The sequence below is a fragment of the Nelumbo nucifera genome, chromosome 1 (assembly GCF_055504915.1).
Source record: "Nelumbo nucifera cultivar China Antique chromosome 1, China Antique-T2T, whole genome shotgun sequence".
Lineage (NCBI taxonomy): Eukaryota > Viridiplantae > Streptophyta > Magnoliopsida > Proteales > Nelumbonaceae > Nelumbo > Nelumbo nucifera.
This window is the reverse complement of record NC_142649.1, coordinates 107,807,980-107,831,364: the sequence shown is the minus strand read 5'-3', so window position 1 is coordinate 107,831,364 and position 23,385 is coordinate 107,807,980. Positions and strand designations below refer to the sequence as shown.

At 37.2% G+C, this 23,385-nt stretch overlaps 1 protein-coding gene across 5 annotated transcripts; it reads left to right on the top strand.

The window, feature by feature from the left end:
- Positions 1–4,851: 4,851 nt before the first annotated feature.
- LOC104605968 (uncharacterized) lies at positions 4,852–22,705 on the top strand. Of its 5 annotated transcripts, XM_088891810.1 has the most exons (6): positions 4,852–5,081; positions 6,028–7,043; positions 10,140–10,229; positions 16,210–17,077; positions 18,122–18,182; positions 22,288–22,705. In XM_088891810.1, the coding sequence occupies exons 2-6, from the start codon at positions 6,075–6,077 to the stop codon at positions 22,304–22,306; spliced, it is 2,007 nt and encodes a 668-aa protein (XP_088747936.1). In that variant the 5' UTR covers positions 4,852–5,081; positions 6,028–6,074; the 3' UTR covers positions 22,307–22,705. The 5 variants fall into 5 exon arrangements, with proteins under 5 accessions (XP_088747936.1, XP_088747940.1, XP_088747945.1 ...); XM_088891814.1 differs by lacking the exon at positions 18,122–18,182 and having other exon boundaries at positions 4,856–5,081; XM_088891819.1 differs by lacking the exon at positions 10,140–10,229 and having other exon boundaries at positions 4,857–5,081.
- Positions 22,706–23,385: the final 680 nt, after the last annotated feature.

Here is a 23,385-nt window from a genome sequence, read left to right as displayed (position 1 = left end):
TCCTGTACTTATTAATTATTATTCACGGGAGATGTTCCCAATGCACTATGGATGTTAATGTGAGGCGCCTATTTGTGACGAGCAAATCTCGTCTCACAAAGATATAGTCGCATCCCTTGCTTGGCCCACCTTTTAGATTTGTTTGGATCGCATCAACCATGTGAAGTTATATGAATAGTGATCAAACGTTTAACTACAGTTAATAAATACATCTTACGTAATGCAATTACAGGTGTCTAATCGCTTCACTTCAGAATTCAAATGACACCCTCTACGCTCTACTAATTGTGCTACTTTCTAAGCATTTACTTCTGGATACAAGTCCAAATTGTCAATAGTTCTACCTGTAAATATACGCCATTTAAATTCTGTATCATCACGTGATATGATCGCACCTATATCGGCTTACACTCATCTCTACAATGATCTAAATGATGTGTTGTACGATGATTGGCCAATACAATTCCACTCCTCTTCAATTACATAATGAAACAATAACAATGAAAATGGAACTTGGAAGCAAGTAACCTAATTTTTATTTATTGACTATTGATCTGTGAAGTGAAACAATTGCAACTCTAATAATTCTAATAAGACATTGATTTATAGTTCTTTTTTTCCACATCTACACTCTACAGCAAAACCAATTAAACCATTGAAAATTTTATTGCCAAAGTTGGACATTTGTGTAAATGTTAGTGTTAGAGGCTTAGCCCCTGAATTGTAATAGGACAAGATACGTAACACCTAGGGGGTGTTCTTTTTTCAAATTTTGAGAGGGGAAAGTTGGTCAATGGGATTTTGGTTCTCATTGACCAAGAATCTCATGTTCTTTTTTCAGATTTATGTGGGGACCAAGGAAAGTTTATTTTCTTGGGTACCACTTATTCAGGTAAGTGATACCCATCTCCTAGGTGGGTAAATAATTTTTCCACCTAAAGGGAAAGTTGCCAACACTTGAATGGGACAAAAATGCCCATTTTAATAATATATTTTTATAGTTAAAATGGGCATTGCCTTATTTGCATGAAAAATAAAAGAACATGGGTAAATGTACTTACCTGGGTAAGTGTTTCCCAGGAAAAACTTACCCAAGTAACTGCATTTACTCGGGTAAGTAACTTAACGGAAAGCGAACATAGCCCTAATAAGTTGTAATCATAGGAAAAACCATGATTATTTTATGTCCAGGCTGTTCATTTTCATGTGAAAATGTTATGTAAATGTGTGAACTACAATAATGCCACTTTCCATTCATAAATAAGCTTTTTAGTCATTTTCTTTTTCGATTTTTGAAAATACTTATTCAGATAAATAACTTATTGATCTTGAAAATTTTCCACTTTAGTACCTTGAATTTTGGGGTAGTGTCAAGTTAGTACCCAAACTTTTAAATGTATCACTGCAATATCTAAACTTTCAAAAAGTGTCAAATTGGTCCCTGTTGTTAACCAACCGTCAATTATCTGTTAAAAATGTCAAAACTACATTTCAAAAGAAGACACTGTTCATTGTCTTCTACCTTGAAACTGAACCGGTCGAGGTGATTGAGATTCTAGACTAATGAAGTCATTGTCTTCTACCTTTAGATCTGAAATGCATTCTTGTCTAGTTATTTCTTTATTTTTAGTTATTGTTTCTCTCTATCATATTTCATGTTTTTTCTCTTTCTTTTTTTTTGAAGAGAACCAATTCAGTCTCAAGGTAAAAGACAATGAATAATGTCTTCTTTTGAAGGATAGTTTTGACATTTTCAACAAATAGCTGACAATCGGTTAATGGCGTGGCAGAGACCAAATTGACACTTTTTGAAAGTTTAGGTACTATAGTGACACGTTTAAAGTTTGGGTACTAACCTGACACTACCCCGAAAGTTTAGAGTACTAAAGTGGAATTTTCCCAAATTTTTATCATTCTTTCATTTATTTTTGAAGGAAATAAGAGAGGAGCCATGGGGGACCTGGGAAGCAAACCCCACCCCTACCCCCCAACCCAAAAATCCCCATCTATGTATATTTTTTCCTTTCCCATTCGCCCAGCAGTCCATCCATGTTTATTTTCCTTCTCTTCCCCCCCTTGGAAGGACAAGATACTAAAATTTAATAAAACAAAAATTTAAACAGGAAAAAATAGATAAATGCACATGCGCGGATAAATAATTAACCTGAAAAATAACCGGGGCCATAAATTAATGTGACAGATAAGGCTCATGATGCTAGCGACTATTCATTGCAAAAATAGCAAGCTAGGGGAGAATTACTACTTTATGAGAAATCGTAAAAGGTCCATTATTCATAAAGAAAAGGAAAACCAGAAAAGCAGCCAACAACACTAGAGGCCAAGCCAATGTTCTTTCCACCTTCCACTCTCAAACCTGGCCCTCGTTAGTTTTGCCTTTGCCTGCTATAATCAATTGCCATCACGCAGGCCCATGGCTGATAGGCCATGATACTAGACCAATCATAATGTGCATGACGTGTGAGGCCCATCAATGGAGCTGCTAACGTGACAGGATTTGCTCCTCACAAATGGGTGCCTCATAGGCACATTCACGCAGGCCCATGGCTGATAGGCCATGATACTAGACCAATCATAATGCGCATGACGTGTGAGGCCCATCAATGGAGCTGCTGACGTGACAGGATTTGCTCCTCACAAATGGGTGCCTCACAGGCACATTCACCGTGTATTGGGAACATCTCCTGTGAATAATAACCATAAGTACGGGAGATATTCCCAATGTATGATAGGATGTGTGTGTGAGGCGCCTGTGAGGCGCCAGGTGTGAGGAGCAGATCCGGTTTCGCTGCTGACATGGTTTATCATGATTGATTGGCCCAACCGCCCAGTGTTATGAGTGGAGGGTTAACTTTGGCTGTTGGGGCCCAACAACATAGGTTGTTGAGAAATTTTTTTGGGCTGGGCAGTTCACCTATTCATGCCCATGCTTTGTTTTTAGTAAAAATAAATTAATATGTTATTAATAATTTACCCATTCTCATGGTAACGTGGCATTCCTAGAAATTCTCTCAACAACATAGGCTGTTGGCCCCCAACAACTAATGTTTTTCCATGAGGGGAACTGTAAACAACGGATTCCACTATGATATGGAAAAAATATGATATCCGCGACAATGATAAATAAACTTTTACCTTGTTAAAGACATAGCTTCAATTCTTTTTTAGATAACTCATTAGATTATTGAAGGGGTAACATTATTTTATCATGTGTTGATAATTTTATGCACTAAGTCACCATTTGCTTTTCTAGAAATTATTTACTTGGATAAGTGCACTCATTTGTAGAGGTGTAAATAGTATTCGAAAATCCGATTTCGAATTCTATATTCGACATAATCGAATTGAATTCGGATAATTCGAATATCTAATCGGTCGAATTCAGATATCCTAGTCATACCGAATAGTTAATTGGATTTGAATTCGGATATGACCTGATTCGATTCGATAAATACCCGAATTCAACCGATTGTTTAATTCTTAAATATAATATATAATAATTAAGTTATATAAATAATGTACATATTTATATACTTTATATCAATAAAATATTTATTTTATATATTTATTAATTATCTAAAATAATTAATTAATCAAATTCAAATTGAATTGAATATTCGAATATTTAATCGGATATTGCTTGATCCAATTTGAATTCGATCTGTTTACACCCCTACTCATTTGAGAAGTTATTTATCATATGTTTTTTTTTTTAATTTTTAAAGTAAATAAGATAATGACTATTTTAGCCATAAAAGTTATTATTGAAAGAGACAATTTTGTCCCATTCAATTATTTATAACTTTTCTCCAATGAAAAAATTATTTATTCACTTAAGAGATAAATATGATATCTAAAAAAATAATTTTTTATAAACCCCTATAAACATTAAAAAAGAAAATAAATTTATTGGTCAAGAAAAAACCAAAATTGCATTGACCAATTTTCCTCCTTCCAAAATTGGCCAACTTTCCTCCTTTAAAAAATTCAGAAAACTAACGGACCCTAATTGGAATATGATTTGTCCAAATAGCACAAATATATAAAGCCATGCGAGTCGAGGAGTAATGTGAAAACCAGATCAAATAAAGTCCGTGGGGGAGAGAGTGTAGATTGATAGGGCCTTGACAGCGTCTAGATCTCATGGATTTGTCACTCTCATGGTGGGTCCCGTGTTCATCCATCCATGTTGGAACCAGGGCCGACATGGGCGCCCTAAAATCGTCTTTTCACTTTTCAAAATTTTCGTTTCACATCTCTCTCCTCTCTGACCGTTCAGTCAGTCGCCGGTCGGCCCGTTCGTCATTTATACGTTATACTAACATTTCGCTTTCATACGCCGTAACAAAACATTTTCCGACATCCAGAAAACCAAAGGATTGCCATCGCTTCCATATGACCAAAATGCTGTTTAACAAATCGATCCTCATCAATTTGACGCTGGATTGGAGTCTACATAACAACTAAACCAATTTTATATGAAATTGAGGGCAATTACGTCAATTTCATCTTCAATCTCTTTGATCGGGTAATAAAACAGGCGTGTGGAAGGCGGGCCCATGACCCATGTTCGATCTTAAGGAGGAAAGGAAAAGGAAAGTAGTACGGTTTATGTAAACAAATAAATATTGAAAACGAAATAAAAAGTAATATGGATGGCCGTGGAACTGAAAAGGCAACACAGTCTTTGTAATTTTAGTTAAAATCTTTAGTTTTAAATAATTTCCAGGAATTAGTTAACAAAAAAAAAGTAATTTCGATGAATTGGGTGTCAAAAAAGTAATTTTATAAATTCAAACAATAACGGAAAATAAAAAAAAAAGCTATTCAAGATCCTCTGATTCCTCTTTTACTGTCAGATCCCCTGCCTGGTTGCCTCGCTCTCTCTTTCCTTCGACTGCTCCCCCACTCCCCCTCCCTCTCGTCTCGTCTGTACACGAGAAGCTTTCCTTTTGTTTTTTGTTCGATTAACTCCAGTTGAAGTTGAAGCATTCGTATGCTTTCTAACTGGCAGTCCTCCGTTTCTGCCCGCCTTATCAACCCATCCGTACGGCTGCTCCAAGGTATTTCTCCTTTGAATCTTCTTTCTTTTCAATGTGTTTGTTTCATGGCTTCTTTAATATCTCTGTACATTCTCAGTAAGCTTAAGAATCTCCCTGTCGTAGTTATTCATGGTTAGAGTTGATTTGTTTCTGACTTCTGAAAGTATCGTGGTTACTGCTCTTTTGTTTTTCTGCTCGTTTTTCTAGGGCTCTGATTTTACTATCTTCCGTGGTAGTATTCAACAGAGATTTTAATTGATGATCGTTAGCGGAAATAGCTTTTGTATTGCACTTTTGTTTTTTAACTCTATTTTCTTTAGCTAGTAAATCGAATTCAGACTGAACCAACCATACTTGTGAGTTGTGACAAAGTTAACGGCTTTTTTTCTCCATATATTGGAATTTGTTTCATTTTTTTTTTTGAAATTTTAGACTAATTCTTTTTATGTAACTTCATTAGCAGTTTGGGGTGCGGTCGCATTAATTCCAGAGCACTTCCTTATAATATATATATATCGTTGTTAGATTTTCCTTTCACATTATGTAGAGGATATGCTGTCACTATTTGTTGTAGCTGGTTCGGAAGTTCTGTTAATTTGAATAATTAGCATAGCTGGTCCAGATGTTCCGTTGATTTGGTTGGTTGGTTTGTTTTTTATGGTCGTAGGAAAAGCCAGAAGTTGTATTTGAATTACTATCAGCTCTGTGCCTCCAGCGCAGCACTGAGAGGAAAGCTTGTTAGTTTGGGGATAATTATACATAAACCTTTTCACAGTTTTTACATTTGTTTGTGCAACTTTTTTTTATTAGCATAAGATTGTGCACATTTATTGATTGATCTGTCATTGATAGACTGAACTTAGGCATTTCATTTAGTTGATTAAGCATGATTTGTCATCCTTAAGGCACATCAATTATCAAAGTGAAATTTTGAAGTATTTATGGGTTTTTTCCTTTTTGTTCCTAGAGGATTTAAGTTGATGCTTTGTGAGGCATAGTTTGATTACCTGGAACATGGATAAGACATCCTCGGACTGCCCATACCCAGGATGCTTCTTCTGTGTCATGAAGGAAGCAAATCCAAGTAAACGTCGAACAAGTATACTGAAGTTCTTCGGAGAACTTCCTTCTCAGGACGATGATGGTCAAGTTCTCCCAATAAGTGGCCTTTGGAATACTGCAATGGCACATCCCAATGACCCTGAGTTTGTTGAGTTAGGAATATTTGAATGCATGGCTGCACTTATCTGGAAGGGTTTAAAGAATCGGCGCTGGCTCTCTCATGACCAGAATATATATATTCCATATTATGCTGCACATATTATTGGATCTTACACCATGAATATGGAGGAATTTGCAGAAAGTGCTGTCCATGCTGGAGTAATTCCTCCCATAGTTGAGCTCTTAAGAGGAAGGTTGACATGGGTGGAACAGCGAGTTGCAGTGCGAGCTTTAGGACACCTGGCTACATATCCCAGTACTTTCCCTGCTGTGGCAAGTCACGGGGAAGTTCTTGAGCTTTCCATTCAGCTGGCAATGGGTTCCCTGGAAATTGTTTACTCTCACTTTTACCAGTATGTTGACAGAAGGCTTAGTTATCACTGTGATTTACTTACACGTGGTATGGGTGGTGTAGAAATGGAGTCCAGGAAGGCAGAGGAATGGGCCAGTCAATTACAGTGTTGGTCTCTTCAGCTTATAAATTGCTTTGCTTTCAAATCTGAGTTTCTCTCTATTATATGCAAACCTGAATTCTTAATCAAGTTACCAGGAATGTGGGGTGGACTTGTCAATGAAAATTCACCAGCTGGTATTGGTTTGTTGCGGACAATTTGTCATCATAAGCTTGGTAGGGGGCCTGTTGCTAGCTGTCCTGGAGTTATTGAAGCACTATGCAATATTGCTCGTTCCTCTGACGATTGGCAGTATATGGCTATTGATTGTCTTCTTTGGCTAATTCAAGATCCAAATACTTGTTACAAGGTGTGATTCCTTTATCCGAGTTTTCTACATATTTATTCTATGACTCCTTGTTACCTAAACATGCTTGCTGTACTAATATCAGATAAAATGGGTACACTATACAACATTATTAGAAACTGCATGTAAAATTTCTCAAACATCTTATATGTTATAACCTCAGAAAAAAAGTAGAATGAAACAACTAGTTGTGCCCCATTTTCTTGAGGACAGTATTGCTCAATGAGATAATTATTAATAAAATTTACTTTGCCTTCAAAAAATAAGATTTTCTCATCCCACTTAATAGTATTATATTTGATTGTCCTCCTAAATTTTGTATAACGGATTTTTCCTTTTAATAAACACCCAAGAAATTTTGTTTATTATTTACTTTAATAAAATCATTATTGGTTATTCTAAAAAACTTTGTACCATTTTCAATCAAATGAGTAGCACATATAAATTCTGTTATTTATAATGATAATGTGTTTTTGACACTATCTCTGCAAATTTATTAGTAACCCAATAAATTTTGTTTATAATGTTAAGAGCACAATTTTTCGAATTTTTTAAAGTAGTGTATAATTTTGATTTTAGTAAATACGTTTTAAAGAAAGTTGGTCATGAGGTTGCTTGTGTGTAGGCTAAATGAGTATTTTATAGCAATGAGAAAGTAAAATATGTAGTAACAGAATATTTTAACAAACCATACTACAGGAAAAAGTTAGAAGTTGAATTATATTTGGAAAGATATAAGTATTGAAAAATGGTACTCTTACTTAGAAAGCTAGACCTAGAATGATGGTATAAGCATATTAAATGGAATTATTGTTCTCATATTAGTTTTTTGGATCTTTTGGAAATGGAAAACTTTCTCCATATTTCATATATCACCATGTTCGTGTCTATATCTGTGGCTCGGCATCTTATTCTCTACTGTCTTCAACCTGTTGTATATGGTACATAGTTGTACAGACACATGATTTTTGAACAATAACTTGAATTTACCATTGCTCCATTTCAGAATGTTGAGGATTTAATCAGTTTTGTGTAGATTTAACAATAATTTTTTATGTGTTTTAAGATGCTTGCTGCCCTATAAGGGCATATTAGTCATTGTACTCCACTTTATATTTTTAATATAAATACTAGTGAAGGGGGTGGCTAGAATTAAGCTCTCTTTTTCTTTCTCAAATCTCTTCCTCTTCTTCTTCTTCTCTCTCTTCTCTTCTTCAAGAAAATATCTTTTCTTTTACAGATTTTTTAATTCAGTAGATTTCTACTTGATATCAGAGCAAGTCTAGGGTTTCTTGGAGTTCTCCCATGCAACCCTAGATCAGTCGATTGCATGAGGAGATAAAAGGGTTGATCGATCTACTTCAAACTGCCCAGTTCTTGGGTTTTTTTGGTGGATTTCAGTCATCAAGAAGGTGATCTAGGTTTTGGCATCAAAATCAAGAAGAACTGGAGTATAGGGAAGAATCCTAGGTAAGTTGGACTCTTCACTCTTGGTTTGATCTTGGGCGCTTGGACCTTGTTGGACTTGTCTATGTTTTTTAGAGTGGGCGGTTAGGTTTCTAGACAATTTTAAGCCTTCTAGAGTGACCATTGATTCACTTTTCTCTCCAGGAGGAGATGGTGGGAGAAAGGGTTTTTCTCTCCGGATAAGGTTTTCTCCTTCTGGAAAAGTCACCGGCCCTTGTGAGTGAGATTGATTTGATCTCAGAAGTTTTCTACTTAGTGTTTTGCTGGTTTACATGGTCTCAGGTGTTGGAGGTACGAGTGATATGTTTGGGTCTGGAATTATCACCACAGTTAAATTAGATGGAACAAATTATTTAGAATGGGCACAACCATCCAAGATGGCCATTGGTGCCCGTGGAAAACTAGGGTACATCATTGGGGAGGGAAAGAAACCTGATATAGATTCTTCCCAGTGGGTATAGGAGAATTACATGGTGATGTCCTGGTTGTGTAATTCTATGTTACCCCACATTGGCAAAAATTTTCTATGGGCTAATACTGGAAAGGAGATTTGGGATGGAGTGACTGAAACCTATTCTCAGAAGCAGAATGTAGCCAGAGCCTATTAGTTAAGGAATCAGGTGATTAGTATAAAACAGGGAGATAAACCTCTTGCCATGTATTTCTCTATGTTGAAAACCCTTTGGCATGAGATAGATCACTTAGAAACTATGGTTTGGGAAAGTGTAAATGATGCAGCAACTTAATTAGAAGTTGGTAGAGAAGAATAGGTTTTTTGAGTTCTTGGCTCGGCTAAACCCTGAATTTGAGATTTCTAGGCAACATATCATTTCTAGAGAGAGTGTGACACTTTCTCAAGCCTATGCCTTTGTTTCTGGAGAGGAGAGCAGGAGGAATGTCATGTTGAGATAGCCTGGGATTGATCAGTCTGCTATGGTTAGTACAACCAGACCTAAGACAAATGGAGACAGGGTGAGCAGTGAGACTAGGAGGGAGGACAAGAAGGACTTGGTGTGTGATTATTGTATGAAGACTAAGCGTACCAAAGACACTTGTTGGAAGCTCTATCGACACCTCATACCAGCTTGGGTCAAGAACAAGAAGGGAAATGCAAATGTGGCAATTATAGGAGACTCTTTGGGACCCCTTACCCAAGCTGATTGGAAGACCATTGCAGTAGCAGCAATTAGAACCAAATTGGAGAAATTTGGACAGTTGACGAGTAAGGACACAACTAGTTCTAGTTCTTCAGGTGGACAACAGAGTGCAAGAGCCAATTATACCACTTCTTTAGCTCATAGAGGTAGTTCATATGCAACTACAAATTACGCATCCACCTTAGGTAAGGAGGGACCTCCCTGGATTATCGACTCAGGAGCATTTGAGCATATGACTAATATACCTACCATTTTCAGTTCTTACCAGTTGTGCTCTAGTAGAGATAGAGTCTCTACAGCAAATGGTTCACATATTTCCATTGCTGGGAAAGGGACAGTTAAAGTGACCAATGATATTACTTTATCTTCTATCTTACATGTCCCTATACTTAATACTAACCTTCTTTCTATTAGTTCTTTGATAAAAAATTTGAATTGCTTAGTGACCTTCCTTCTTGGTAATTGTGTTTTGCAGGATCTGGAGGTAAAGAGGACGATTGGGAGTGGTTGTGAGGTGAATGGAGTCTACTTTTTGGACGAGATACCGAGACATCAGAGTCATCATGTTAGTAGCAACAGTAGTAGTGGATTAGAGTTAGTGAGTCAGATTATGCTGTGGCATAATTAGTTGGGTTATGTTTTTTTTTAAGTTCATTAAAGTTTTTGTTTCCAAAGTTTTTAAGTCTGTCCAGTTATCTACTTTGGAGTGTGAGAGTTGTCAATTGGGAAAGCATTGTAGACATTCTATTAAACCAAGTAATAAAAGAAGTGCTTTTGCTTTTGATGTTGTTCACACTGATGTATGGGGACCACATCATATTCCTTCTATGGGTGGATACCGTTATTTCCTCTTGGTTGTGGATGACTACACACGGTATTCTTGGACATATTTGATGAGATCTCATGATGAGGTACCTAATTTGGTATGATAGTTCCACCTGATGGTTCTCACACAATTTGGAGTGAGAACTAAGGTCTTTAGATCAGATAATGCCAGAGAATACTTTGAGAAGGATTTGGCTACATACTTTTTGGAGCATGGTGTAATTCATTAAAGTAGTTGTACATATATGCCGCAACATAATGGAGTAGCAGAGAGAAAAAATAGACACATCGTGGAGGTGGCAAGAAGTTTTATGGCGTGTGCTTCAGTTCCTATTCGTTTTTTTTGGGGGGGGGGGGAAGTTCTCACAGTTTTGCATTTGATTAACCGTGTCCCTTCATGTACTTTAGGGTTTAAGGTGCCATTTAGTCTTTTTTTTTTCTAGATGGGGAGATGTTTTATGTACCTTTGAGGATTTTTGGGTGTGTTTCCTTTGTTCACATTTTTGGACCCCATCGCAAGAAATTGGATCCTAAGGCCAAGAAATGTGTTTTCCTTGGGTATGCTTAAAACCAAAGGGGGTATTGTTGTTATGATCCTATGTCGGGGAGCGGATTTGTCACTATGGATGTTACCTTTTTTGAGTCTATATTCTTTTTCTCTGGTAGTTCTCCTCAAGGGGAGAGTCTTGGGGAGGAGAACTCACATTCAGTTTCTCTTCCTGTTTCTTTTGTGCCACCAATTTTACCATCAACACCTATTTTACAATCAACACCTTCGTCAGTTTCGTTACCTGATCCACTGCGGGTAGCCACACAACACTATCAACGTCACTAGAAGAGGGTAGACTCCACACATGCTCAACCAGTAGAACCTGCACCACTCTCCATCAGTCCTTCTGAGGGTCCAGATTGGGTAGACACAGTTCCAGGTATTCCCCTTGAGCTTGAGCCTGTTATTTTTTTTATGATAATGTTCCTGTACATAACACTATTGTTGCAACCAATTCCATTGACCTTGATCTTTCCATTGCACTTCGCAAAGGGAAGAGAAAGTGTACTGCCCATTGCATCTCACACCATCTTTCCTATAAAACCTTACATCCTCCTATCAACCTTTTCTTTCTTCCCTAGATTTTGTGTCTATACTCATGAATGTTACTGAGGCTCTCTCCAAACCCGAGTGGAAAACAACTATGCAAGAAGAGATGGAAGCCTTGGCTAAAAACCAGACTTGGGAGATAGTTGATCTTCCTCCAAACAAGGAGACTGTTGGATGTAGATGGGTGTTTACTATGAAGTATAGGGCTGATGGCAGTATAGAGAGGTACAAGGCAAGATTGATTGGAAAAAGGTATATATTGACCTATGGCATTCATTATCTGGAGACCTTTGCACCAGTTGCTAAGATGAGTTCAGTTTGAATCCTCTTGTCTCTAGCAGCTAGCTGGGTTTTATGAAAGTGTTGGTAAAGGAAAGGTTTGTAAGTTGAAAAAATCATTGTATGGCCTGAAACAGTCACCTAGGGCATGGTTTGACAGGTTCAGAGGGGCACTTATCCTCTTTAGGTATACAAAAACCAGTTTGATCACATTCTCTTTGTGAAAAGGAGAGATGCACTTGTGTCAATTTTGATTGTGTATGTGGGTGATATAATAGTTACAAGAAATGATCTGAAGGAGATTGATGTTCCCAAGAAATCATTACAACAAGAGTTTGAGATCAAAGATCTTGGTGAGCTAAAATACTTCCTAGGGATTGAGGTTGCAAGATCCAAGCATGGGATTTTCATCTCTCAGATAAGGTTTGTACTAGACCTACTGTGGGAGACTGGGTAGTTGGGATTTGTGAACCAAACCAGCTGACACTCCTATTGACCCAAATCATAGAATTAATGCTGTGGGTGGTGAGTTGGTTAAGGATGTGGGGAGATATTAGAGAATGGTGGGATGGCTATTTCCTATGTTGTCAGTGTTGTGAGTCAGTACATTAATGCACCTCGGGTTCAACACTAGGAAGCCATTGAAAGAATACTTGCATATCTGAAGAAGCACCCCGACAAAGGTATTCTTTTCTCAGACCATGGAAATATGAAACTGAAGTCTTATACATATGCAGATTGGGCAGGTTGTTTAGATGACAAGGGATCTACATCAGGGGTATGTACCTTTGTGGGTGGAAACTTGATTTCATGGAAAAGTAAAAAACAAGCAATTGTGGCTAGGTCAAGTGCAGAGGCTGAATATAGATCCATGGTTCATGGTGTCTTAGAACTACTTTGGGTTAGATTCCTACTGAATGAGATTGGGGTAAAAGCAAAGGAACCTATGATGTTATATTGTGACAATCAAGCTGCAATTAATATTGCCTACAATCCAATTCAGCATGATAGGGCAAAACACATTGAAGTTGATAGGCACTTCATAAAATAAAGGGTAACAATTGGAGAAGTTTGCTTACCTTATGTCTCTTTAGAATTGCAGTTGGCTGATGTCCTCACTAAAGGGGTTGCAAAAAACAAGCTTGAACATGATTTACGGAAGTTGGGAATGTGTGACATTTACTCCCAACTTTAGGGGGAGTGTTGAGGATTTAATCAGTTTTGTGTAGATTTAACAGTAATTTTTTATATGTTAATTGTTAGATAGGAAGTGGGGACCATATCATTTATGTTAAGTCCTTTGTTGATTGTTTCTTAAGTCTTTTATGTGTTTTTAGATGCTTTCCACCCTATAAGGGCATATTAGTCATTGTATTCCACTTTATATTTTTAATATAAATACTAGTGAAGGGGGTGGCCAGAATTAAGCTCTCTTTTTCCTCCTTAAATCTCTTCTTCTTCTTCTTCTTCAAGAAAATATCTTTTCTTTTACAGATTTTTAATTCAGCAGATTTCTACTTAGAAATAAAAGGAAAAAAGAATTGGGGGTTTTTTGATAATGGCTGAAGTTACTAAACAGAAAGATTTATTGAATTGTCTTTTAGTTGATAAAATAACAAAATAATAAAATTTTTAAGGGTATAGTGATCTACCTAACTTCGGCTTCAGCCGTTAAGGAGTCCAGTAGTCAACAACCTCCTTAAAAACTTATCCACTAAACGACAAAGCAATGAGCTTTCCATTTTAGCCACTTCAGTTGTTATCAAATGTCCCCTTAGCAATAATGGAATATGCTTTCTAAAATTATCTTAGTATGTGATATTTAGGAGATTATGGGTGAGGTCCATATCCAGTCTACTCCTGTTATGGGCACACCATCCGGCAGCGCACTGCGGAGCAGTCATAGACAGCAGCAGGCACGGCAGGCCGCACAGCAGCAGGCACCGCCTGGCAGCGCCGCACAGCAGCACGCACCGATAGCACGCAACGCGCATCGCCAGGCAGCAGCGCGCACCGCCGCACCGCACGGCAGCACGCACCATGCACACGCCCGGCACCGCACGGCAGCGGCACCATGGCGCACAGCACGCACTGCCAGGCAGCAGCACGGTAGCAGCACCATGAGGCACGTGCACGGCAGCGGCACCCTGAGGCGTGCGCACGCACTGCGCGGCAGCAGCACTGCACGCACGCACCGCGCGGCAGTGGCACCATGAGCCGCGCGCACGCACCCGGCAGCAGCAGTAGAGCGGGGCCCACACGACAGCTCATAGGGGTGGGCCCACCCTTATCTGGACACGTCAAGCCAACTCGCCGCCAGCCTACCTTATCCTTATCTTATCCCTTATCCCTTATCTTTATCTAATCTTATCTTTATCTTTATCTTAAGTAAGAGTGAGTTACCATTAGGAGTTTGAGTTCAAATTGGAGTTTGAGTTTAATTAGGAATTTACCTCTGTAATCTCCTATTTAAGGAGCTACGAATTGAAATAAAGGCATTCAGTTTTCCAGTCAAGAAAAGAGTGAGGAGAGTTTGGGTGGTCTCTTGGACAAACACCCTCTTAGGAGAGTTCGGGTGGTCTCTTGGACAAATCACCCATTTAGTTTCCGCAATAGGGTCTGCACGCAAGGGAAGGCGCAAGGAGAAGCAGGGCTTTCGCACCGTGGACTGGCCCGTGACGGGATCCTATGCGCGGGGACCATAACAACTCCTTCCAAGACCCCAGACAGATGGGACCAACATTGGATAATGGCCTTAAAGGCAGAAAGATCTTTACCGTTTATTTTATGAATTGTGTTTCTAATAAGATTAGTCCATGTATTTTTGCTATATAAAAGGGATTTCATAAGATGAATTCATAGTATTTAGGCTTACAAGAAATGGTAAAAAGATAATTTATTGCAATAAAAGGTTACAACTTTCTGAGTTCTGGATAGACATCTAAAAAGGAACACGGCATCATGCTAACAAGGCCTATATCAAGAGAATAACCTTTTTAGAGTTCATCTCCTAGCCCAGGTGTTCCCCATAAAGATTATCCACATAATTCATGTTCTGGTTCAATGATCAGCTACACGTTAACTGTTCTAGGCATCCATCTGAATGGGGCATTCACGCTTTCAGAAAAGGATTTTCATTTTCATTTTAAATATTATTGAAGGCTTGAACCTTGAGAAATTAACTGAGGAAATGGAAAACCTCAAGAAAATATGTGGAAAGAAATGTTTTGGAGATTTGTGAAATCCTATGATACCCAAATACCTATACATGCCTGGTCCTGGTACATGAATCCCATATATTTCCAAAGATTTATGTCTTCCCAAATTTAATTAAATTTCTAACATGTACTGATTTCTTTATGGTATAATTTGTTGAAATATAACATTTTTCATACTTAAGAGTGTTAATGGTATAGAGTATATTCTAGGTTAGTCCATGCAGTATCCGGGCATGTATTGGGCAATTTTAGGAAATGAAGAACCATATCACCAATTCCCATTTCCGTGTTTCTATCAGTATCCATATATGGGCAACATAGGTGACACCATGAAATCTGCAATACCAATGCTCAACTTATGAAGACAATGCCTTAAAAGGGTGGTCTGTAGAGTTTGTGTTGGAACTTTGGAGTAATTTAAGTGACTTCCATTTATCATTTTAAAATCATTGTTGCTGCAAATATTGGCAGGCTAGTCATCATAGCTTGCAATACACCAATGCATTTTCCCATCTTGAGTTTCTTGATGCAATGCAAGAAAACTATAAAAAGTTAACTATGAGACTTAATGATGGTATTATTGGTCTTATCCTTGGTCGTTGGGGCTTGATGATTGCATCTCTTTCCTTTCTATGCTTTGAGTCTACGATCTTCGAAAAAACTGCAAGATGTATTTTCCAGTTAAGGTGATCATTTGCAAGTGGAAGGGTCTAGAGGAGCTAGGGGCAGGCCAGAATGAAAATGTATTGAGTTAGTAGAAACACTTGATGATCCATGATTTAAAAATGGATATGACACTGAATAGAGTGGAATGGCAGAACATGATTCATGTAGCCAACCTCCATATAGTTGAGACGAGGCTTAGTTGAGTTGAGTTGAATTCTGTACATTTAAGTTTTTCTTCGCCCCTGGCCTCCCTTCAATCTGTTCATTTTCAATAGGGATATCTATTATTCAACGAGGTTAAATAGGATACTTCAACACAGAATGACAAGAACCAAAACCATTTTCTATCTTGTTCTGTGACTGGTGACTGCATTATGCTTACTCAGTAATTATTGTTTTGGTTTTGTTTGCCCTTGGATCATAATATTTGATATTTAATGATGTGCATTTTTTTATAGGTAATTGATAAGGCAGTGCCTGCACTTACAGACTTGGCAGAGATTTCAACTCTGGGTGATCACAAAAAGCTTGGGGATTCTATTATTAATGTTCTTCAAGATTGTATGCAATCACAAGGGACATCACGCAACTCTCTCAGTAGCCGTACAAAAGAACAGATTGATGAAATGATAAATTCCAGACAGAGATTGAAGTGGGAGAAGAATCTGCTGAAGGAGGATCTTCATATCAAGCAGGCTGCAGCACTAGTTGTCAAACTGGAAGGCAATTCTCTATTTTCTTCCGGAAATATATCTGGAGCTGCAACAAAGTATTCTGAAGCACTGGCACTATGTCCAATGAGGTCCAAGAAGGAGAGAGTTGTATTATACAGTAATCGAGCTCAGTGTTATCTTCTTTTGCAACAACCCTTGGCAGCAATTAGTGATGCTACACGAGCACTATGTCTTCACAACCCTCCTAATCGTCATGCCAAGAGCCTGTGGAGAAGAGCACAGGCATATGACATGCTTGGCTTGGCAAAAGAGAGTTTGTTAGATGCCATTCTTTTCATAAATGAGTGTTCTCAGTCTAACGACCCTGAGCTTTCCATGAGGCAAAACAAGGTTCCTGATTATGCTGAACGTTTAGTCAAGAAGCAGATGCGTTCGGCATGGTTATTTAGAGAGGCAGCTATTAAACACGGGGGTGTCCATTGTGAGGGTGAAGCAGGTGACATCTATGGACAAGATGCTGATGATTCTGAGTGGGAAACAGCAAGTGAAAGTGACATAGGAAATGATGGGCAGGGAGATATAGGTGATGAAGACACTGAATGGAAAAATGAGGATGAAATGAAAAACAAATACGAGAAGCCTTCAATAAAAGGTGCAAGTTTTCTAAATGTTTCAACCTTTACATAACTTTTAGATTAATTATTTTATATAGTAATTTCCATCAAGGATGTGCTGTCATTTAGTCAATGTAGATGATCTGAATTCACTCACCATTTAGTGTGTCCTAGTTAGGAGATTTTTTAGGTCAGCCATGAATGTAATGAGAAAGTGGTGGCAATTTGATCGTCACATGCTTTCTTTTGCTGGTACAGTTAATGAGTAGCTCTGGTATTTTTTATTTTCACACTGGCAAGTTGCAATAAACTAATATGGTTGGGCTTTGAACTTTGATATTGTAATTCTCCTTGTGGGGGCACCAGATGCTTTGATATTTGTCATTTCAGGATATTCTGTTTTGAACCGTGTAATAACCATGCATATTACTTAGAATGTTAATTGAAAGTTTTCTACTTATAATGCATTTATTTTTTTGGGCATTATTATGCTTGCTCATTATCATGGATTTAGACATGGACATTTGTATTCATTAGAGAATCTTTTCATGAAAAAAGAATCTTTCCATGTTCACAATATGTTCTTTTTTGTTATTGTTTTCTTATTTTTGGGAGGGGGCAGCATGGGCATCAGATTTGAAGCAGGAAGAATTGCAAAACTTTGATATTAGATTTGCCAAATTTTACTTTCTTATAGTGTCTTCAAACTGGAACAATTAGGAATCAAACTATATCAGGCACCTGGCTTTCCTTACTCTGCATATAGAATACTTTGAGAAATTCTGTGTTTCTGGCTGCATTAGGCATGCCAGAAAGTTAGGCAAAAATGAAGTAGGTGCAATTTGAATAAGAAATCAATGTTGAAAACATATCTTTGAAGTTTGTTAATCCATAGTTGTCAAGGGGATGCCTAGGCGACAAGGCGCCCTTGGAGGCTCGCCTTGCCTATTTGTACAATGTATTATAAAATATTTCTACGTTCTTAATTTTTTGAGATTATAGTTATAAAATGTACACTATTAAACTAAAATATTCATTCTGTTTGTTTATGTACTAATTTTTTTTATTTTCTTATTTGTTAGGGTTTAATCAACACAGGCATGCTAATCGAATCCTCAAAGACTTCAAAACCCGAACCAATAAGTGAGGAAGAACTTAAAATTTTGTCTAATCAACACATTTCTTCTTCCACGTCTTCTTCCTCCACCTTTTCTTTTCTTCTTTTCCAATAATAAAAATAGGGGTTCAGCCCCTATATTTTTTGAATTTTCTTTTCTTTCTTCTTTTTCTTCTCATGAATATGTTGATTTATGTACTTTAACGTGAAATTTATTCTTTTCTTATGAAAATTATGGATAATTATTAAGGAAATATGGATATGGAACCTAGGGAACTACCTTAGGTTCCATGGTTTTTACTAAAAGAATCCATCGCCTATGCAACTAGGCGACAAGGCACCCCCTTGTTGCCTAGCCTCGCCTTGGTGCCTTGATAACTATGTTTTAGTCATAAAATATCATGTGAGATAACTCAACTAATCTAAGCCGTTTTTGAACTGTTTGGGGCCTGCTACATAAATCTTATTCATTAAGAGCCATGCCCTCAGTGAAGAAGAGATGAGTTTTCTTAGGCACTCTAAATTAATTTTGACTCTCACTATTAATTTGTGAAAAAGTACCATATCTGGGTGCATGGATTTAGAGATGTCTTGTAATGTGCTTATATATATTATTGTGCAATGGGAAGCTAACATTCATGATGTAGGAGCTGAAGAATCAAAATTGGAATTTTATAAAAATTCTATGTATTTTTTCTGTATTTTTGGACAGTAGGGGTATTTTTGTCATTTTGAAATTTTGTGGGAACCAATTATAGGCTTTAATTTGTCTAGTTATAGTTTGTTTATGTTTAAAATTTCAAAGTCATTGCATAAGTAGGATTAGAGTTATTGAGTCTTCTTTGAATTGAAATAGGATATGACAACTTAGTTTGAGTCCTACTAGGATTATTGAGTCAAACAGTTTGACTCCTAAGACTATTACGAGTCTAACAATTTGACTCCTAGGACTATTATGAGTCTAGCAATTTGACTCCTAGGACTATCATGAGTATAGAGTCTATAAATATGTATTGACGTTTTACACAAAAGGCAATGAAGTTTGAGTTTTCTTCAGCTTATGCTAACCATGGTGAGTGATTCCCATGCCCTAGAGTGATTCTAGGCACCTTGTGAGTGATTCCAGGTATTTTTCTCTCTTCTTTCTCTCCCTATTTTCTCTCTTATTCCTTCAAGAAGCCATTACAGCCATCAACAACCATGAGACTCTGATCAAAAAGACCATTTAACATTCTCTAAGGACTAGAAACTGAGCTGGTCCTACATCAGTTTGGTATTAGAGCTAATGGTTTATTCACTATGTTCTCACAAAGTGATCGATTCTATAGGCCTAGGGTATCTTCTAAACAATCTTACAGGTCTAAAATCAATGATGATTGGGTTTCTGAACCATATGAAGGGTCTTTGGTTGACTTATTTGAGAAGATGGTGGAAGAAAACAGATCTAATAATGTTATCTACAAGAGTAAGGTTTTCAAACATGTTAGAAGAGAAAGGGAAATAGCAGATTTCAAAGGAGATGATCCACAAGCATTCTTTGACTGGGTTTCTGAACTAGAAGAATATTTTGATTGGCACGATGTGTTTGACAAACAAAGGAATAGATTTGCGCGCATAAAGCTGACGGCTCATGCTAAAGTATGGTAGAGAACTTTTGAGCAATGACTAGAAAATAGAGGCGATGATCCAATTAATACATGGGTTGAGATGAAGAGGTGTTAGCAAGAAAAGTATATCCCACTAGACTTCCATGATATATGGAGTTGACTAATTTCAAGCAAAAGAAGAAGCAACAGGTTACAACAAAGAACTAGAACTCAATGGGAAGAAGGTACAAAGTTAAAAATAAAGTAGAAGTTGAACAAGTTAAAGAAATTCAAGTGCAAGATACAAATGTGCTGATTGTAGTAGATCCTAGTAAGGAAGTAAGTGACCTTACCTTTCAAGTTCAGCTAAAACTAATTCAAGAATTACAACCTGACATAGCACAAGTTCCACCAACATCAACAATGGAAGGAATCCTAGAGTTTGTTGAAGAACCAAGGATAGCAGAACACATAAAGATGGTGATTCCTAAGCTAGGGGTTGAAGGAAAAGTTCCAAATGTTGTAGTTGATGAATTAAGTGTTCAAGAAACTAATGTTATTGATGATTTAACAAAGATGGTTACGGAAGGTAGTGTTTTAGAAAAACATTTCTTTCAAGATCCTTTTCTAGTTCTTTGTGTGGCCTCTACTCTACAGTCCAAGCATGTAGTTGTGGGAAGTCCTACACTCCTTTTGTAATTGGGGCATATCAACTTTTCATCCTCAAGTTCTTTGGAACTCAAGGACGGGTTTTTTTGAACTGGTGGAGAATGAGCCAGGAGCTGAACAGTCAAAATTGGAATTTTATGAAATTTTATGTATTTTTTCTGTATTTTAGGACAGTAAGGGTATTTTTGTCATTTTGAAATTTTGTGGGTCCAATTATAGGCTTTAATTTATCTAGTTATAGTTTGTTTATGTTTAAAATTTTAGAATCATTGCACAAGTAGGATTAGAGTTATTGTATCTTTGAATTGAAATAGGATATGACAACTTACTTTGAGTCCTACTAGGATTATTGAGTATAACAGTTTGACTCCTAGGATTATTATGAGTATAGAGTCTATAAATTTGTATGGACGTTTTACACAAGAGGCAATGAAGTTTATGAGTTTTCTTCAGCTTATGCTAACTATGGTGAGTGATTCCCATGCCCTAGAGTGATTCTAGGCACCGTATGAGTGATTCCAGGTATTTTCTCTTCTTTCTCTCCCTATTTTCTCTCTTATTCCTTCAAGAAGCCATTACAGCCATCAACAGCCATAAAACTCTGATCAAGAAAACCATTCAACATTCTCTAAAGACTAAAACTGAGCTGGTCCTACATCAATTCACCACCTTGATTTTTACTTTGCTGGCAAGCCTAAAGCAGTAGACTCTCAAAAGTAGGACAGCTAGTAGGCCTGATAAAGCAAATACCCAAACCATCACTAGCAGAAGACTGACCAATGGAAGAGGAATTGAAGCTAGACCGAAAGAATGGGCTCAGGATCTTGTGTGTGTGTGTGTGTGTGTGTGTGTAGGGGGGGAGGCTCAGGTAGGTTAGGTTGGATCTTGTTAACTCATATTCAACACCTGTCCACCTTTTTTAGGAGTTAGGACATCATGATCTATTTCTAATCCGTAGCAATTTATTCAAATAAAAAAAGATCTTCAAGGGAGCAAAGTAAAAGAAAAAGGAATTTTGTTAACTCATATTCAACACCTGTCCACCTTTTTTAGGAGTCGGGACATCATGATCTATTTCTAATCCGTAGCAATTTATTCAAATAAAAAAAGATCTCCAAGGAAGCAAAATAAAAGAAAAAGGAACCTTTTGTTGCCACACTACCCTTTATTAGTACCCTATGGTGTCTAGTATGAATCCAATTAGTATGACTCCTCCATCCCAAGGTTGGTGCAGAAGAGTTCTAATTATGTTCATCTAGAATTATGAAGAATTTCAAGACAGACTATATTTCTGCATACAGCTGACCCCATATCATTGGGAAGGCTTAGAGGATGATGATGATGATGACCATATTTCCACATGCATTATGCCAGTCTTTTGTTTGGGCAGGGTGTTGTGCTCATTCTTAGTAGTCTCCTGGTTAGAAATGTAGTTTGCATTACCTTTGTCATTCTTCCTGGGTCTTCACTGGAAATTTAGACTACCATCATCACCAGCCTTATCCCACCTAAATGTGGTTTGGCAGCAGACTATCCTCCATTCCCTTCTGCCTAAATTAACACACAAGTGTTTTAAGTCGAGACAATTTGAAAACTGACTGCAGTATACCAGGGTTAAAGATCTCATCAAGGCACAGTACAATGTTAATCACATAATTATTCTGATTTTGATCCTCACTATCACAAGTGCATAACGCGTGTCTTGTATATTCTAATTATGGTTCTTGATGTTACAAATTTTACTTATTATGAGCTTCACTTTTAACTTCAGTGGCTATAACTTACAAGTTTTAATTTTGTACATATTTACTTTATGTTAGAAGCACAGTTGTTGCCCACCAACCTGAACATTGCATTGTTACTTGATTTTATACAGAGGTAAAGCATGGGTATGATGTGCAGCTTGCTGAAGATGATACTTAATTTTACATGAATGAAGCAAGCCACAGAGATGCAAATTGATATCAATGATAAATGCAAAATAATGAACCTGGTTTGGATTGATTGATCCCATCTATCACATTCATTCAAGTTACAACATTAAAGGTATTTCAGTTGGTCTTTTTGAAGAGCAAGTCTGAAGAGTGGTCCTTGTGTTCAGAAACCAAAACTGTACTATATGTATTTTGTCTTTCTTTTATCTGCTTCTTCCCTTTTTATGGACTTGCTGCAAAATGAGCAGAGAAACTGAAGCAGACAGGCTGATAGTTTACAGAGTGAGAGGTTGTGTATATAAAACCCCCTACAGGGTTCAACATTTTTGTGTGAAGATAAATATTTCTCATTTTGCTATACTTCTCTTTTCTGTTCAATCCTAGCACTGGTGATGTTGCCATGCAAGATTCTACTTAAAACACACTTGAAATATTTGTATCCACGAAAATAGTCCAAGTCCCACTTTAAAAAAAATATAGTTTAAATGAAATCTCATCCTTATTTTTCTTCTTCTAAGATTAGGTACATGGTATTGTCGTTTAGGAAAGGTAGGTTCCTAATACTATTAGTTAAGTAACTCAGTTAAGGTCCGAATTCTTTTCTTTCTTTCTTTCTTAATGAAGCTTATATGAGCAAGAACACTATACATGTGAATAATCCAGTGACTCTTATCAGAGTCTATAGCTACTATGATATCCTTCTACAGAATGCGAAAAATATGTTGGAATTGGGAAGAAATGAAAGAAAAAGAAGGAATAATATTCACAATTGAAAGTATAAAGGATAGTTAAATTACAACATGTTTGGATAACCTAGTTTTGAGCTTTGGGCTGTGGTAAACAAAAATGTGACAAAAAGTATGGTGAGTGTTTCTTTTTAAAAACATAATCTAAAGTCAAAACACTTTTAAGCCACACAAAGCCTAATTGGAGTTTTGTGCTTCGAAGATTTAAAAACACAAATCCTGAAACTTATCCAAACGCAACATCAGTTCCTCGTTTTAATTTATTACTCTGTAGTTCTGGAGTATCAAGTGATG

Excerpts from the sequence above, each read along its gene's own strand:
- LOC104605968 (XM_088891810.1), top strand. The coding sequence starts at position 6,075 with ATGGATAAGACATCCTCGGACTGCCCATACCCAGGATGCTTCTTCTGT. Across the intron at positions 7,044-10,139 it reads ATCCAAATACTTGTTACAAG|GATCTGGAGGTAAAGAGGAC; the intron begins GTGTGATTCCTT and ends TGTGTTTTGCAG. Across the intron at positions 17,078-18,121 it reads CGAGAAGCCTTCAATAAAAG|GGTTTAATCAACACAGGCAT; the intron begins GTGCAAGTTTTC and ends CTTATTTGTTAG.